Source organism: Xiphophorus maculatus, chromosome 5 (assembly GCF_002775205.1).
Source record: "Xiphophorus maculatus strain JP 163 A chromosome 5, X_maculatus-5.0-male, whole genome shotgun sequence".
NCBI lineage: Eukaryota > Metazoa > Chordata > Actinopteri > Cyprinodontiformes > Poeciliidae > Xiphophorus > Xiphophorus maculatus.
In genome coordinates this window covers 30,697,809-30,716,602 of record NC_036447.1, presented here as the reverse complement: position 1 = coordinate 30,716,602, position 18,794 = coordinate 30,697,809, and the positions used below count along the sequence as shown (strand labels likewise).

At 39.4% G+C, this 18,794-nt stretch overlaps 1 protein-coding gene across 1 annotated transcript in view; it reads right to left on the bottom strand.

Annotated features, from left to right (window-relative positions):
- The window catches only part of LOC102233885 (collagen alpha-1(XI) chain-like), a 53,413-nt gene extending 35,573 nt beyond the window's left edge, over positions 1 to 17,840 (bottom strand). Inside the window, exon 1 of the mRNA XM_023333092.1 lies at positions 17,688 to 17,840. Within this exon, the coding sequence (XP_023188860.1) occupies positions 17,688 to 17,778 (91 nt within the window). The 5' untranslated portion in view covers positions 17,779 to 17,840. The remainder of the gene's footprint in view (positions 1 to 17,687) is intronic.
- Between the last annotated feature and the right edge of the window lie 954 nt (positions 17,841 to 18,794).

Here is an 18,794-nt window from a genome sequence, read left to right as displayed (position 1 = left end):
TAGTTTTGCCCTTTTATTTTGAGTTTACTCGTCTGTTTGTCCATGTGTCTGCACATCTATCAGCTAATAGAGTCATCATCAGCCTGGAATCATATCATTAGCAGTTATCATTGATGCAGTAAAATTTTTTCGGTGATTCTTGTGACTTTATAAGCTGATAAACAACTATTGGAATTTGAATTATTTGCTCAGAGTTTTGTGCTCAGCCTGTTGAACACAGTTCTCCAGCTACAGTTCTCATAGACGACAAAAATTTCAGATTTTCACGTCTCTCCCTTATTAAGACCATTTTTTTCCCACTACGTTACTTGACACCTCTTAGATTATCTGTATTCTTTTAACAATAACTGCAATTTACAGCAAATCAAACTAAATCCGATGTAGTTTTGATCTGCTTAACAGCATTCTTTTAAATTTAACAAAAAGTGTGCACCCCACTGCAGCGCCGCTGATTTAAGTGATTGTATTACCTTAGCATGCCTGCAAACCTTTTATCACCAATTGATTCCACAACGATGACCTCTCCATATCCTACATTTAGTCGGAAACGACTTAAACACTTAGCATTTATTCATCACTTTGTGTTGACCTACCACATGAGATCCAATAAATTACATTCATGTTTGCAAAATGTAAAACAAAAACAAGTTCAGTTGGTGTGAATGTTGTAAGACACTATCACAAAGGCAAAAATCAGAGTCGTAGAAAAACATTTTAAAGCAAATGAACGTATGGAGAACTTTCACTTTGATAAGAAGTAAAAACAAAAATATGCATTGCAGGTATTAATATAACCAGATGTAAAGGCCTTTTGTTACAGATATAACTTTTCTCCACAGTAGATCCTGGCATGCACACATGCCAGGCACACTGCTTCTAATTTCCTTGCAGTTTTTTACTGAACGTGAACGGCTGCTGACATCTGAATACACTAGAAGGCAAGACAAGACATGGGCCCCTTTTTTCTATATATGTACAATAAAAACTTTGGGCTGCCTTTGTTGCTCATTGATAAAAATTAAAAAAATAGGCTTAAAGCAACTTCCATGTAATGTACACAAGTAAATACTGTATGTTTTGGTCATGTGCATCAAATAAGGCATTCTGGTCTTTGTCAGCCGCTGCTGTTGTCCTGAGGCTCTGCAGGGTTGTGTGAGCGGATTATGATCAACATGCACACACATGCATAGTATGTTGTGAGTCTCAACTAAAAGTAGAAAAACTGTCTTTTGGAGGGGAAAAAAACATACAGATTTTCCTTTGTGGGACTGGATGAGTCACTATCTAAACATGACATATAACGTTAAGTAATGTGTGATAAATGTAGCTAAAACACTGATGTAACATATTTAACAAAATGAACATATCTGAAATGTATCCTCAGAAGTAAATTAGTATTCCACATTCTGTTGGTCCTTTTCTCTCTCTGCTGTCTGTAAAAATGTGGTGTAAGCCCATGAGGTGCATCACAGTAATCAGCATAAAGTCTTCATTTTAACAATTTTGGCTCTAGTATCGATGTGGGTCTGATTGAGAGAGAACAAAACAAAAATACTGTATTTTGCAGACCTGATATTTATCTAAGACAGTTATAGACAGACTGGTTTCTTGAAAAGTTGCTCTGTCACCTTTTGGAAAATGTTTTAACCATTTTAGCTTAAAGTTTTTATTGCATTGTACTGTATTCTCTCGAATTGCATCAGGAAAATACTACAAAATTAAATTTGCATTCTCTAGATGTTTGCATTCATAATCAAATATTGCAACTAAACCTTTAATACTGTAGGTAGAGAAAACATGTCACGTTTTTAGTGCATAGTAAACAGGAGTGCATCAGTTAAAGGGAGTGCATGGAATAATTTATGGATTATGGGATATAACATACATATTTTTTTGCAAATTTCCCCGTATGTTTTTAACATGATGTCACACAGAGTAGCAGCATGTTTGTGGTCTAAAATATATCCACAAGTGAGCCTGGAATTGAAGTAATTCAAATGTTATGACATATTATATCATCCTTTAAATTTTCTCAAACAGTTTGATGACAAAGAATTATTATGTAAAATCTTGAATTTGAAGAAGGTTGTTTGGGTCACAGCCATGGAGGTCTGAACTGAAAACACTTGAAACCAGATATTTACATACACTGAATAAAAAGACACAAACATTTTTTTTTCTCACTCATTGAAGTTAAATCAGACTGAACATTTTTTTTTTCTCAGTTAGAATTACCAAAAATTATTTCTATTTGCTAAATGCTAGAAAACTTAAGGAAGACATTTCTTTTTAGAATTTTTTTTGTAAGTTTTCTCAAACTCTAAAGTGTACATACATTTGGTCAAAATCAGAGTTAACTGTCTATCAGACTGTGTAATTGGGTCAAAACCTTTGGGGTTTTTTCCACAAGTTTCTCACGGCAGTTTGCTGGAGTTCTGGTCCATTCCTGACAGAACCGGTGGGACTGAGTCCATTTTGTAAGCCGCCTCACTCACACACACCTGTTCACACCAACCCACAACTTCTTCATAAGACGGAGATCAGGACTTAGTCATGGCCACACCAAAAGTTACTTTGTAACCACTTTGGCAGGAAGCTTACGGTTATTTTCCATTTGAAGACCTTATGGCCTTATTGAACTAATTAATAGTTATTTATAGCCAAACAAAACCTATTCTCTTGCACAAAATTGGTGTAAACAACTCTGACAATGTGCTAAGGAAGAGCAGCTTTTCTTGGTGAATTGACTCAGTTTTATTGCTTTTTGGTAGTTCATTTTTATATCCTTCCTTGATACGTATTCCACGTTCTCTGCGCTCACAGCTGGATTGCTTTAAATTTTAGAATTCTGGGGATTTTTATTTCCAGATTTACAAGTTGTATCAATACACAATGACTCCTTTCCCCACAGAGGACTGCGACAAACACCTCCAGAAAATAGAAGTGAGGGAAATCAACAATTATCCAAATCAAGTGAATGTGGAAATGAATGCCGGATCTGAAAATCTCAACCTTACCAATGAGTCGAAACAATGGAAGGTCTAACAGAGCTCCTCAGCACCTCGACAAACAGTTCTCCCTGGAACTCCCCAGTGCAAAGCCGAAGAATAAATCCATCCTTTAGTTCAGGGAAGGTGGTTAACAGGAAAAATGCTGCACTTAGACTTGAAATGTCCATTCAGGACATCCATGGACTGTTCTCCCTGCTGCCCTCTGGAAAGAGGTTCTGCAGCATCCGGTGCAGGTCCACCAGGTTCCAAAACAGCTTTTTCCCACTTGCCATCAGACTGCTGAACTCTTAACTGGACGGCACTTAAAATCTGGTCTCCACTTTATACCTTGCACATGTACAGAGCTAAATAACTTCCATTTTACTGTCAGTCCTCCACTTTATATTTTATATTTATATTTATATTCATATTTTATACTGTATTTTATTTTATTCTGGAGTAACCTCACAACATTGGAAGCTCAAAACACTGTCCTGAGCCGTATGCAATGAAATTTCGTTCTGTATACACCCTGTGCATGCAAAATGACAATAAAGTCAGTCTAAGTCTAAGTCTAAAAATATACTGATTAATGTGTTTCCAATCAAGGAGAAAGCATCAGCGAACTGTGGTCAAAACAAGTCATAATAGAAATCCAACTGGAAGGACAGGAAATACTTTTTTTAAAAAACAGATTTGCTGTTCTTCTATACGAATATGAGTCCCTGAAGGACAACTCAATTTAAAACAAGAGACATGGGGCAAAATCAAACTCTAAGCACAATTAATATAAATAAATCCAGAAGGAGCTAGATAAGACAGAGAGCTGGTCGTTTTTGATGGCACAGTAAATAGGATTTCAGTCACAAAACATACCAGAGTACTTAGTGTTGCCAATGATATGATGCCTGAGATCTAAGAGAGACAAAATGCTTATGTCACACTATAATAAAATTATGAATGAGCATCCAACAGGAAACCTTTTCATACACACAGGATCCCTGCATGTTGCTAAACTGCAAAATCTGAAATCCTGACAGGATTTTATCCACCTGCTGAACAAAGTTCAAGATCTGAATATCAAAGCATTTCTCAGCGTACAGTTCAGAATGAAGACAAAACATTCAGCAGACCTTTCTGATCAATAGTTCAGCGAAATTTATCAATAACTCAAACATTTCTTGGGAACATAAGCATAGCTTTAAGGCAGATTGATTTTTGACTAAATGAATCTGGAAGACAACTTTTGACATCAAACATATTTTATTCTGAACAGCAAAATAGAAGCTCTGCCAAGAGTCAATGCCTTCTAATATTTTGTAAGTTAGAGCATAAACTCTCTTTTATGTATGACACATAAGACAAAGAGGGCATTGCTAGCTTATTTGATGATTCACTGAAGTGTAAAAATGTATTCCTGGGGAAATCTTTTGCATGTCTGTCCAGGTAAAGGACCCCACCAGAGTCAAGTTTCTAAACATGTGTAAGCTGAACAAATATAAACCAAACTTCTTCAATAATTTTAGTGACCTTCCATCTGTGGTTGGGGTTTATTATGGGTGTTTCATTGTTGTGGAAGACCTCAACACCTGTGATGATAACCCTAAAAACAGGGGGGCAAAATAACTATGTGATTCAAAATTTTCGTTTGACTCAACATGTTAAACAGCCAACACACAAAAGGGAACATACTCTGGATTTGATCATCTGCAAGGTCTTAATATTTCTAAGTGACATCAGTCTGTAACTGATGTCACCCTAGCTCAGATTATAACATACGTTTAGTTACACTAATTATGCAAATAATACAAAACTCACAATGTCACCTGGTGAGTTTGAACATATTCACGTACTGAACCAGTGCATGGATGTGCCATAACTTTCTTCACTTGACTAGAAACAAAACTGAAGAAATTATTTTTGGACATAAAGATCAAAATCCAGCTCAGAGGAATAAATCCCAGATGGAGAACTGAATAAAAAATTATTCCAACATTATTCCAACACTTCATTACTTTCCTTTATTTGGCCACTGCAAAGTAGTGGTTCTTGTTTGTTTATTGTTTTATATTTTCGTCATGTAAAGCACTTTGAACTGCCTTTCTACTGAAATGTGCTGCACAAATACACTTACTTGCTTTAAAATTCTGTCTCATTGTTTATGCATTCTTTAAACTGAAATAATTTTAACTTACTTTTAGGCAAGTTTTAGGTAACTTACCTAAAATCTAAAACAGGACAGGTTTGCTCTGACTTAGTGTTCCACAATGAGAAACAAAAGTCCATTGTAGTCATTGAGTTTCATCTTAATGTCATAACCTCATATGATAAATGCATTGAAACATTTGAAACACGTTGAGCATCAAACTATTTTCCATCACTTAAAATATATCTTAATGCATAAGGTAAATTTGGGAAAAGTGCAATTTTCTTATGTAAAAGTTAGTTTAGAAATATAAATAAAAAGGAAGACAATAAAATTGATGAATCTGCATAAGAGCAAAACAATAGATTGTGTAGATTACAACCCTGATTTAGCAGCCTGTGAATATTTTATTAATCCTTTATGACTTTATTTTATCATGTCACTGACTCCAAACTATTCATGAACAGAGAATGCATTGATTGCCAACAGAAGTGTTTGCCTTCCTTCTATACACCACAGCATTACGCCATGCGCCAGGCCAGCAAAACCTGAGAACTTTTCATGTATTTGGTTTGGTAGCGAACATTACCAAACCTGAACCTCAACTCTTGTGTTGGTAGAAAATCTGACTAAATCAGGGATGCAGATAGACACACAGACCAAACAGGCGCGGGATTAAAAGACAACAGAGATTGTCTGGAAACCAGATGTGTCTGCGTATACATGTCGGGGTGTGTGTGTGCGTGTGGGGGTGTACGTATTTGTGTTGTGTGACTGAACACCAGGTGAGACTCTTTATTGTGTGCATGTGTTGGTGTATATTGTAGATGTGTGTTTTTAATTAGCCATTCATTATCTCAGTAATGGCAGGGAATGCATTAACATAGTTTGCTGCAGAAACAGGAATCTGGGCTGACTGAGCCTCCCACACCGACTGCACCAAAATATCAAATCACCCAAAACAGGTTTTAAGACTCCGAAAATGCTTGTGGCAGCAGCTTGGCACTGCCATGATTTGTCATCTTCTTTCCCTGCAGCTTGCTTCAGATAGTCCTCTGAATAACTTGACTTGATTCCACTCCAAGACCACCAATGATAAAAACCAGATGGATTGCAATATACAAAGGAAAGACATAGAGAACAGCAATGAATGAAATAAAGGGACCACATGCTTCATTTTCCCTTCTCTTAGATGGATTTGATCAGAGATATATACTGAATTGTCAAACATGTGAATTTTCCCTGAATCAGTTTTCAATTATGGAGTTAGAAAGAAGGATGGACCAGACGGAGAACAATACAGTTATCTTAAAAGATTAGAGGAGTCTGAGCAACAATCATTGCTCACTACTTATGCAAGCTTTTCAGTTTGAGTCATCGAAAATGCAGGGTTTCTTTGGCCGGGCTTCCTTCAAAGACTGCATCAATATTTATCCATCACAGGATTCAGCACCAGGTGGCTCTGGCCTCTGTTATTCTTGGATGTTCCATCTCATGGTGGTTTTGATTTTTAGAGAACAAAGAGTGAACATTTGAAAAATTTGTAGCGTTCAAGCTCTATAAACATTGTCTTTGCCTTGAAGCCTACCAAGGTTTCCCAAAAACTAACATAAACAGAGAGGACTTAATTTATTCATAACCTCCATCCATCCATCCATCCATCTTCTTCCGCTTATCCGGAGTCGGGTCGTGGGGGTAAAGGGAGGCCCAGACTTCCCTCTCCCCAGCCACTTCTTCTAGCTCTTCCGGGGGAATCCCGAGGCGTTCCCAGGCCAGACGAGAGACATAGTCCCTCCAGCGTGTCCTGGGTCTTCCCCGGGGCCTCCTCCCAGTGGGACGTGCCCGGAACACCTCACCAGGGAGGCGTGCAGGAGGCATCCTGACCAGATGCCCGAGCCACCTCAACTGGCTCCTCTCGATGTGAAGGAGCAGCGGCTCTACTCTGAGTCTCTCCCGGATGACTGAGCTTCTCACCCTATCTCTAAGGGAGAGCCCAGCCACCCTACGGAGAAAACCCATTTCGGCCGCTTGTATCCGCGATCTCGTTCTTTCGGTCATGACCCAAAGCTCATGACCATAGATGAGGGTGGGAACGTAGATTGACCGGTAAATCGAGAGCTTCGCTTTTTGGCTCAGCTCTCTCTTCACCACGACGGACCGGTACAGCGCCCACTTGACAGCAGACGCTGCGCCAATCCGCCTGTCGATCTCCCGCTCCCTTCTTCCCTCATTCGTGAACAAGATCCCGAGATACTTGAACTCCTCCACCTGGGGCAGGACACCCCCCTTGACCCGGAGAAGGCACTCTACCCTTTTCTGGCTCAAGACCATGGCCTCGGATTTGGAGGCACTGATCCCCATCCCGGCCGCTTCACACTCGGCTGCGAACCGCTCCAGCGAGAGCTGCGGATCATGACCTGATGAGGCCAGTAGGACCACATCGTCTGCAAAAAGCAGAGACGAGATCCTAAGGCCACCAAATCGGATCCCCTCAACACCTTGGCTGCGCCTAGAAATTCTGTCCATGAAAGTAATGAACAGAATCGGTGACAAAGGGCAGCCCTGGCGGAGTCCAACTCTCACCGGAAACGAGCCGACTTACTGCCGGCAATGCGGACCAGACTCTGACACCGGTCATACAGGGACCTGACAGCCCGTATCAAAGGGCCCGGTACCCCATACTCCCGGAGAACCCCCCACAGGGCTCCCCGAGGGACACGGTCGAACGCCTTCTCCAAGTCCACAAAACACATGTAGACTGGTTGGGCGAACTCCCATGCACCCTCCAGGACCCTGCTGAGGGTGTAGAGCTGGTCCAGTGTTCCACGACCAGGACGAAAACCACACTGCTCTTCCTGGATCCGAGGTTCGACTACCCGACGGACCCTCCTCTCCAGGACCCCTGAATAGACCTTGCCAGGTCTATTCCTGATGTCTTGATTAATGTTCAAGGCTGCCACAGTTTTACAAGCTCAAAAGAAATGAGCTTTTTTATTGGATTATTAAAAATCTGATACTCAAAGATTTAGCAGTTCATCAGGCCATAGCTTTGTTAATGCCTATGGGTGAACAGTAAGGTGAAGATATCTCCAGATTGTTAATGGTACAGTCAAAATCACTATTTTATCACAATTTACACATTTAAAAGCATAACTCTCCAGCAACATATGCTAAGTGCTACTTGCATCCAGTAAAACCAAAAATTTGCCTAAGATTTCAAGCATAAACTTTTTGTGAACTGAAAAAGTTTTTTTGGTCTGGCTGATCTTCATGTGGGAAATGTTTGAGTGTCTTTTGGTGTTGAGTCCTTAAACATACAGCGGCGTTGTTGTCAGTTGCTATGGCAACAAGCCTGTGTGTAGCAGCCAACACACAGCAAGAAAAAAAGTGGTTTTGAGTTGTTCTTCAACGGCTTTTCAGCGTTATTTTCCACTTTGCTTTGGCGCACTGAACTAAATTAATAATATCAGCATCTCTAGGTTTCATTTAGTTAATGGAATGACTTTACCACAGCAGCATAGCTACTGATGGTTTGTAAAATAATTGTTTTTTTTTACCTCCAGTAACATTCAAGAGAGTCCATATATCGTTTGACAGATTATTGTACATTGTATTTTTATTTATATTTGCAAATCTTAATTAGCCAAAAGCTAATTTGGCCTTATTCCAAATTCTTCAAAATTCACACTGAACTGTTTCTTTTTACCATTTTTCTTCCTTTTCATTTAATAGTTCTCATTATTCCTTTAATTTAAACTTATTAATTTAGTTGACTGTTCCAAGCAGCTTGTTTGCTGAGAAAATTATTTTAACTGCAAGTTGTAGTATTTATGTTAATAAATCTATAATGACTTTGGCCCATCTGCCCGCTCCATTTACCTTTAACTCTCCTTCCCTTCAATCAGGCTCATGTCAGTATGTAAACTAAACTCTTCATCTATTTTATAATACCATGCCTCACCACCAGTCATGGTACTAGAACAATAGTTGAGACTGAAAACTATTTGGCTATTTCATGTGGGGTTCCGACTTTGCAATTTTGTTCTAAATGACAAGTTAGTAGTAACATAAAGTTAATGTTAACTTAGGTTTGGGAGCAGGGCCACGCCCAAAACCACGTAATTTCCCCAAGCAGCCTATTTATACTCAGCTTACCAACATTTCAGTCTGTTACATTTTATGTAACCGTCAGACTGTCAGATGTCCGTGCTTCTGGAATGACTTGACTCACCACAGCAATCACTATTTGCTGTGATTGGATAGAGCTTTTTAGCTAGAATAGAGCTATTCTAGATAGAGCTATTCAGCTCTATCCAGACGTGATCTTCTAACCGATCCAGCTGCTGCTGAAATATCTCCTCCTCCGGTGATGAGACAGACTTCTCGTCGTAAACATCTCGATCTCAGTCTCACACCACCATACCTGCAGTTCAGCATCAATCCAAGGTGATCTCTTCACCTCCAACAACATCCAAGGCCCATGGCCACGCAGGCAACTTGTTCCAAACCGCATTGTGGACGTACACTGGTATCTGCACTGCTCCGATTGTTTCCATGTGAATCACATGTTCCAGGAACACAGAACATAATTACTGATGCGCTGTCTCGATTCTCTTTTCAAAGATTCCGACTCTTGGCTCCAGAGTTAGAAACTCATCCAAGTCCAATCCCTCCGTTTTCTTCAATGATCTTCACATAATTCCCCAGTTATTCAACCTCATCAATGCTTCTCAGGAAGCCATTCTTAACAGCCTCACTCCTCAAACGCTGTCAGCCCGTTTGTTACATTGGAACTGCTTCAAATCTTTCCATGCAGATAATCAACTGTATTTCCCTTCTGCTGACACCACATCAATCTGTCTCTTTACATACACTCATTCAGTCTTCAAACTATGTCCTTGCACCATCCAGACTTACCTCTCTGGCAGTACATTTTTCTTCAAGCTGGTGTCAGGTAACAGCTGTTTATCTATTTCTCATGGCCATCTACCAGGCTTCTTAAAGGATGTTAAAAGCAGTAACATTCAGCCATCCTCAGTCATTTCATCCTTATGCTGCGCTCCAGATATCCATTTCCCTCCATTTACCAGACATCGGAATTCATGTTTCTGCTACACCTGTTTGGCCTCCTTCAGTACTAAGTACGGCCCGTTTTCATCTATTCATCCATTTCTTTCAGAGATCTCCATTCACAGTCATAATGATCCCCATTCTTACCAGGAAATTGGTAAAAATGACTAAATTCCTGTGTCTTTTTCAAGACACTTATTGTAACTTATTGTAGCTGTTGTAACTTATTTCTGAGCCCCTGTGGACCAATCTCAAACTATGTTCACTCCAGACTACCTGCAAACACTTCACCTCCAGATCCACTCTTCATCACTGAGTCAAGATGTCAAGCCACTCGATTCTGGTTCACCAAGCATCTCCGGCAAGTTCTGTGGAGGTCTGGCATTTTACCCGAGTATTTGAGTCATTCCTACTGCATCGAGACATACAGGGCATCACAGATCAGACAGTTCACACACTCAGTGGCCCAGTATCTGACCTAGAAATAATTGCTTCTGGAAGAATGGCCAAAATTGTCTACAATAAAAAAAATTCTGAGATTTTGGTCCATATTGATAGGATATAACGGGAGTAACAAGCAAGGAGGAACTGAGAATGAGTTGTACTGGGGACAAGGAATAGACGGCTAATTAGAAATGGTTTGCAGGTGGGAGGGGAGAGAGCAGAAGGCAGACTGAAGAGAGAGCGATAGAAACTGGCATAGGGGGTGAGCGAGAGCACACAGGGAACTACTAACTCTAAAGAATAACTAGACCTAAGAAACATAATTGAACTAGACTGACTAAGAAAGGACTAGACAGAATAAATAATCATAACTAGAATTACTAAGTAGGAAATAAAGTAAAAGTAGAAACAAGGCAGAACTGCTGTAGATAAGAAACTAAGGAACACAAATAATGACAAAACCCAAAACAAACTAACAATCCTGAAATTCTCCTTCTAACACACCCCAAAGGTCCTCTTTTGGGTGCAGTCTTGAGCCTCTGGAATAAAGTAGGAGTGAGTGACAGATCATCAAACCTTAAATATTAGGTTTGATAATCTGCCAACCTGGAAAATGATCAACTAGAAGGCACATTCTATGCATTGATGCTCTAGGCTCTTCGTAAGACAGCAATTTTATTCATCTTTGCTAAAGAAACTCTAATGTAATATCGATTACATGTGAACATGAACATGTTAGAGATGTAATGTAGGAATGTAGCTAAGAAATCAGAGAACTGACATATAAAATCTTTTAGATGTTGTTTTAAAAGAGCTTAACCCTGCACTATGTTTAAAACTCTGCCCATACACTCAATAGGAAAATACTTCACAAAAAGCCAGAAGAAGAAAGCTCCATTTTTTTCAGTCATAGTAGACAGTTATGGGTTTAAGAAAAGGCATGTGGCACCTTTGACACTTTTTATGGGAAAAACAAGACCCAAAACCAAGATGTCCCAGGAAAGAATGAGTTAATGAGGAACTTAGTTATCACCCTATAACTCGGCTGCAAAAAACGCCTCTAGAAACAGCATTCTGCTGGAGCTGACCTAAAAACCTCACTTCAACAAAACGACTCAAACTATCAGTTCAAAGATCTCTGTCATCAATCACTCCTGCAAGAGATTTTCCTCTCAGTGAGCCAGTGCACCCACTTCATTTCAGATCCTCCAACGTAGGCATATTATGTATGCTGTCTAATTGTTCATTAGGGTAGAAAAGTGCAGTGCCAGCTCTTAGCTAGGCAAGTAGTCTGCTGGTGATACAAGTAACTGACACACAAGGTGCAGAGTATGCAGGTAGAAAAGGCATTTTTGTTCTCGTCTTTAAAAAAATCAGACCTCCTGATAGATGAACAGTTAAGAAAGACAAATTACATTTCAGCATGAGGTCATCAGTGATTCACATTAATCTGTCTACAACACACAAAAAACTGCTGGGATATTTTGTTTACCAAACATCTGGGCTTAACCTGCTGGGAAAGAAGTTAAACAAGTTATAACCAAATATTGATGCCCAGTTAGGTAGGCTATAGAAGGAGTTTCCTCATTCTTCATAAATGATTATTTCTCAACAACCTGATCAGACTTTAGACATATCCATATTCTTGATTTTTTTTTTTTAATGATTTCTTTTTGTACTGTTTTTTTCTTTTAATTGATTTATTCAAAATAAATGTATTCATATTCAACATTCAACCTGCCATGGAATCCTTGTCAGCTGCCATAAAAGTCAGATGCTGCCACTGCCATGATTTGAACTTGCGGTCTGTCAGTCATTGGGTCTATGAGGCTAAAAAACACACAGTTCAAGTTGCTCTCGTACATCAATGTTGGAGCATTACCTTGCAGCATTAGCGCAGCTAGCGGTACCCTTCGGCACCCTCCAAGCAACGCTTTAGTTTGTCTTGTTTGCTGAAGAGGATGGGTTTTTTTTCTGGATGTACTCATGCACTCAACAGGTGAGTGCCTGGAGGGTCTGAGTGTTTGTTATTCCTGTCCAGACCGCTATGGCTGGACAGGAACTGACCCTCACATTTGCCGAAATTGACTCATTTATTCTATCAAATTTGATCCAAAAGAGTTTTTTTTTAAATAGTTCTATTATTGATTATATGGATATTGATTAGTTATTATTAAAGTAGTCAGCACAAGCTACCTATGTTCAACATTCACAGTTTGACCAGAAAACTATCTAGAGAGTCAGTAGCGTAGTCAAAGCTGATTATTACAGGTTATTTATTTTACCCCAATGTTGAATTTACACTGCTGGGATTAAAGTTAAGCAGTTCTAACCAAACACTTTGTAAAACATTGTTACACAACTGAGTCCAAGAATGAACTGAAAGCTCTCCTTTTCTATCGTCCACCATATTCAAGTCAAGTCAAGTTTATTTACAACAAATTTCAGCAACAAGGCAGTTTAAACTGCTTTACATTTAATAATTGATACAGTCATCAATTATTAAATAAGCAGTAAATGTTACAGTTTATCAAATGTCATGAATATCATCTAATAGACATCAATTATGTTCATCAGTGTGTCCCTTACTATGATTAATTAATCAAAGGCAACTCTAAACAGGTACGTTTCTAGCATTGATTTAAATGAACTCAGTTTCAGCTATTTTGCTATTTGCTCCAGATTTGTGGTTGTGGTTTGTGGTTATGTTTATGCCTCGAGGATCAGGGTTAGGAAACGCCGGTCTAACTATCAATGAATGTGAGGTTGATTGGGCGAATGTAGCTAGAAAAGTGGTTTGCGTTGTCGGTTTGACTACAAAAGTGCCATATAAATTCAATTCTTTTACTGCTGGGCCATCTTTGATCTGGAAAAGGAAAAAAAATACTCAAATGTAGCTGCTTTTAACACCACAGTTATGAATAAGCAGTTCTTGATACAATAATCCAGTAATGTAAAGTTTATGACACACCTCACGTCAGATCATGACACGCTTGACCGTAACCTGACCACATTGCTTGAAGGTTTACGATCTGATTTCACACCCGACCAGAATTTCTGAAAGGCAAATGAATGGATGCAGATGGCAGTAAGACTGATATAAAACAGACAATAAAATAAAGACAAGTATAAAAGCTTTTGCCCAGTAACTGAGGAACAAAGAATGAAAATGTCAAAACAAACAAGGTTTTTTTTCTAAAGAATTGTGATTAACACAGACATCTACAGAGCCATTGATTGGTTCACACTCTGAAACTGACCCCAAATGTGACCCCAGGGTAATAACCTACACACACAGAGAGGTGTTTGAACATGTATATATTACTACAGTGCTGTAGCAAAAAGATTCCTTCTGACTTTACTTATTTTGTCACATTTAAATATTTCATGTCATTAAGCAAATTCTCATACAGGACAAAGAAAAGCTGAGTGAACATCAAATACAAATGATGACAATTATTTATTTTTTTAAAGGAATAAATTAAATGTCCTTTATGTCTTTTTTCCTTTCCTCTTCACCCTCTATACAACCAACTTCAGAGCTATTGCACTGAGACTGTCTTTACAGAGGTTCTCAGATGACTCCGCTGTTGTTGGTTCTATCAGTGAGGATGATGAGGTTGAGTACAGGGCTGCTGCAGGCGACTTTGTCACATGGTGTGGGCTGAACCACCTGCAGCTCAATGTGACAAAAAGCAAGGAACTGGTGGATCTGAGGAGGAGGACCAGGATGTTGGTGACCTGTTACCATTCATGGAGTCAGTGTGGACATTGTGAAGAATTATAAATATCTGGGATTCCACATTGACAATAAACTGGACTGGGTCAAGAACACTGATGCTCCACACAGGAAGAGCCAAAGTCACCTCTACTTTCTGAGGCAGCTGAGGTCCTTCAACATCTGCTGGCCCTGAGCAAGGTTGCCAGACCATAGTCTGTGGTCTGGCAACCACAGACTATAAGTCTGGCACTGGCATCCTCTATGCTGTGGAGTTAGATTCTCTGGTAGTGATGTCATAGAGAAGGATCCTGTTAAGGTGAAGGAGGACAACAAGTCTCATCCTCTTCATGACGTGCTGGCAGGCTACAGGAGCCGCTTCAGCCACGGACTCATTTTAACTAAATGCACCACAGAGCGACACAGGAAATCAGTTTTACCTGTAGACATCAGACTTTTCAATGCCCACATCTGAGCAACTTAAATCTACTTTTCTCTGCACTTATTTATTTATTTATTTATTTACATTCAGTGATATTGAATAACTTACATAACTCTTAGGTATACACATTTATATTATTCATTTTATCTCTTATGGTTATTTGTATTAGTAATATTTAATACCTTGTCATCCAACAAGCAATTTCTCATTGGGATCAATAAAGTGTATTCTATTCTATTCTAAATAGTAAATGGTTTATAGTTGTACAGTGCTTTATCAATTCCATAGGAACCTAAAGTGCGTTACTCTACATTCAGTCCTTCACACGTTGACATGCTGATGGTGGTGAGCTACTGGGCAGTAGCCACTGCTGACAGGCCAGGCTGCCATGCACTGGCCCTCTGAGCACCAGCAGCAGGCAAGATGGGCGAATTCTGATTTCACAAGCCTAACCATGGCCTGCCAGAGTAGAGCCAAAACATAATTTTAGTAGAGACTGCTGACAACATTGACTAAGCAAAAAGATCTTGGAAATGAACACATCATCTGAAGAAATTAAGAACAGATGAAAAACAAATTCATTAACATTAACTTTGAAAAGAGTTACCAAGGCTTTGAGGCTGCAGCAAACCAGTGAGAACCATTATCCATAAATGGAGAAAACATGGCAGGGTGGTGAACCTTAGTAGACAACATCTGTTTCCCCATTTTGTCATTGACTGCTCACTGGATTTCAGAATTAGATTTGATTATGCTGTTCTAACACATTCTGAACCATTGTCTCACTGGGAGGAAAACCTCCCCACAGTCATTCAAGTCTTTAGCAGCTTTTTTCTCTTTTTCTTCAAAGACAAACCTGTATTTAGCGCCACACATTTCCCCATAAATGTTGACAAATGTTGACAAGTTCCCCACTGCCATGATGCACAATGTAAATTCATTAGTTGTACTTGATTGTACTTAAAAGTATCAGACTAATACTTGATTTTCAAAATCCTTTATAAATGAAAATATGAAGGTGGGTGAATAAAAACACATGCCGAAATGTAAAGATTTTCATTTGTAAAAGCCTGAAAAATTAATTATTGATTTAATTTCACTTCACAATTAAGCATTTATGTCTTGGTTTAACTACACACATTTTCAATAGAAAAAGTTTTACTTTAATGTGTTTTACACTTTATTGTGTAAAACTTTAACACATTAAAGTAAAACTTTAATGTGTTTTATTGTAGCTGTCCGCAAAGCAAAGCCATAAATCCACAACAGTCCAGTGCAGTGTTTTTAGGAAGATTGCCATTGACTCCAGCTACAATGAGAATAAAAAAAATGAAACGAGCAATGATTGTAAACCAGTGGCATCAAAACCAAACTTTAATCCTGACAGTTCTTTACCGTTCATATTTTCTTCAAATTTGCCTTTGAGAAGTTATCCAAGGACTGGGCATTGAGATGCATTTAAGATCAACTTTTCCCTAAAGTCTTTATTTTAATTAGGACATTAAAATAAATTATTCCTGAAAATCATCTATCAGTGTTTAAAATGAGGAGCTCACCAATGCCCACTTTATTAAATCATCAGTGATGCCTCTAACTACTGCAGAATAAAGTCCTCCCCATCTGGTTCCTGTGCAGCTCCAGGCGCTGCAGCAGAAAACAAAGAACTCCAACTGCAGCTCAGCCCACAGCACACTTTGGTTTGCCCGAGTCTGTTCTGCATTACCCAGCTGAGGAGGTTAAATATCCTCAAGTGCTGCAGTATAAAGATACAGCAGCAGGTATGGTAGAACAAGCCCAGACACATAAAAGGCCTGCACCTCTCCAGACTGTCTTGTGCACCAGGCTTTGGAGCCCAGAAATGGGCAGATCAGTGTATAAAGTTTTGAAGGAAGCACGACCCGGTGTGATGACATAAACCCTAAAACAAAAGCCTCCTTTACCCTGGAGTGTCATGAAATGCTTAGTGAGGTGGTGAGGAAGATGCAGTGGACCCAGTTATTGGAGAAATGATGATGATGATTTCATGGTAACGAAATCCAAAATCTAGGCAGCACAGATGAGCAGAAGGCTAAGGCTCAAAACTGGCAGCGACTGGTAACTATGGACAAACATAAGACGCAGCAAGAGCGATAGGACAGCTGGACAGGACTAGACAGAAACGACACAGAGACACAGGTGGGTATAAATACACAGAGGGTAATCAGGAAACGAGACACACCTGGGAACAATCAAGGGGTAGACAGGACAACATGGAGACTCAATAGACACAGAAACCTAAAATAAACACAGAAAAACTCAAATCCCCACATGGAGAGCTTTGATTAACTGGAAGATATTCATGATAATGACCTGACCTAAAACAATAAACAAAGCAAAATTAAACAGTGTCTCTCGAATGTATTGTTTATTTGATACAGATAACAAATCGAAGATTATATCCATCTATGGATCAAACCTCCAGAAAAATGCAAAAGAGCTGAAAACACCGAGTTCCTTTAAATCTAGACTAAAAACCCACCTGCTTTTGAGCGATCATAAATGAAACATTGACCAACATTTTTATGTGTGCCGACGGCATTCGACAAAATGTAATGTTTACTGGTTTACTGTGTGGACTCTTTCATGACTTTGTATTTTTGTGTTTTTATTATGTGAAGCACTTTGAGCTTCCATGTTGCTGAAGTGTGTTAAACAAATAAACTTGATTGGCTGATACTTAAGTGGACTTGTTGCAAAAAATAGACTGGCAGACGGAGAGATCAGGAGAGAAAATAACAGAAACGGGGAACCAGTTACGCTTAATGTATGTCTGATAAGGCAAATTAATTTGGACAAAAAACAGTTTCAGACACACATAAAAGAAACAATCCCACCTACCTGCGTCTGAGATACAGAAGAAAGTGACAATCAGTAGCAGCAGAGGCGGCGACATCCTTGTGCGGCTCTTTATTCTCCATCGTCTCACCATTCTGCAGCGATATTGTTCACTAACAATAACTCTCTCCAGGCGGGACACGTGCTGTGAGACGCTCTGAGCCGCAGCAGTTCAGAAGTGCGTCTGTGTGTGCGCGCGTTCCGACAGCTGGCAGCTGAGAGAGAGCGCGAGCATCAAGACAAATGTGGAATTACGTCACATCAACCTCGAACTCATTTTATGCTTCTCTTCCAACTGTTTAAGGTCTGAGAGCATGAACACAGCAGTCCGGCGGCAAATAAAAACAAAGTCCAAGAAGGTGTTTTCTCTTTCATACTCAGAGATTTTCCCTCACTTTCCCTTCCTCTTTCCACTCGGCCACCCCTCCCTCACTGAGACGTTTTGGACTAGTGGGGCTGGAGGACACAATAATAATTACGAACGGTGTGATTGTTTAAATAATTACTGGGTTGCTTAGATATACTTACTAGACTATAATAATATCATTTACTCACTTTAGATCAGCAATGGGTAGAGTACCTAAAAATTGTGAACAGGGTGTTACCACCTCAGCATATTTTTTTCTCAAAGGTAAGTAAAATATGGGCATCAGAAACATTACTCAAGTAAGAATTTTTTTTTTTTAAGTATTTGATCAAATGGCCAAAAACTAAATAACTGATCATAACATTTGAATTATGTTTTAAAAGGATGGAATTAGATAAACAAATTGCAAAATTATGTGTAAAATCTGGGATTATCCATCTGTCCATTTTCTTCCATTTATCCGGGGTCAGATCACCCTGTCTATAGGAAAGAGCCCAGAAAAACACACAAACTCACTCCAGCCGCTTGTATCCGCGATCTCATTCTTTCGGTCACTATTCAAAACTTGTGCCCATAAAAGAGGGTACATAGACTGACCAAAAAATTTAACAACACACAGGGACCAAGATAGGAGCCCAAAACTATGCCCACTCCTTCTCTGCTCCTCTCACCATGGTCAACTCAGCAGAGCCTGATCCAAAGTCCCCAGGTTCCACTTCCTCAGTGGAAGATGTGATGGTGGG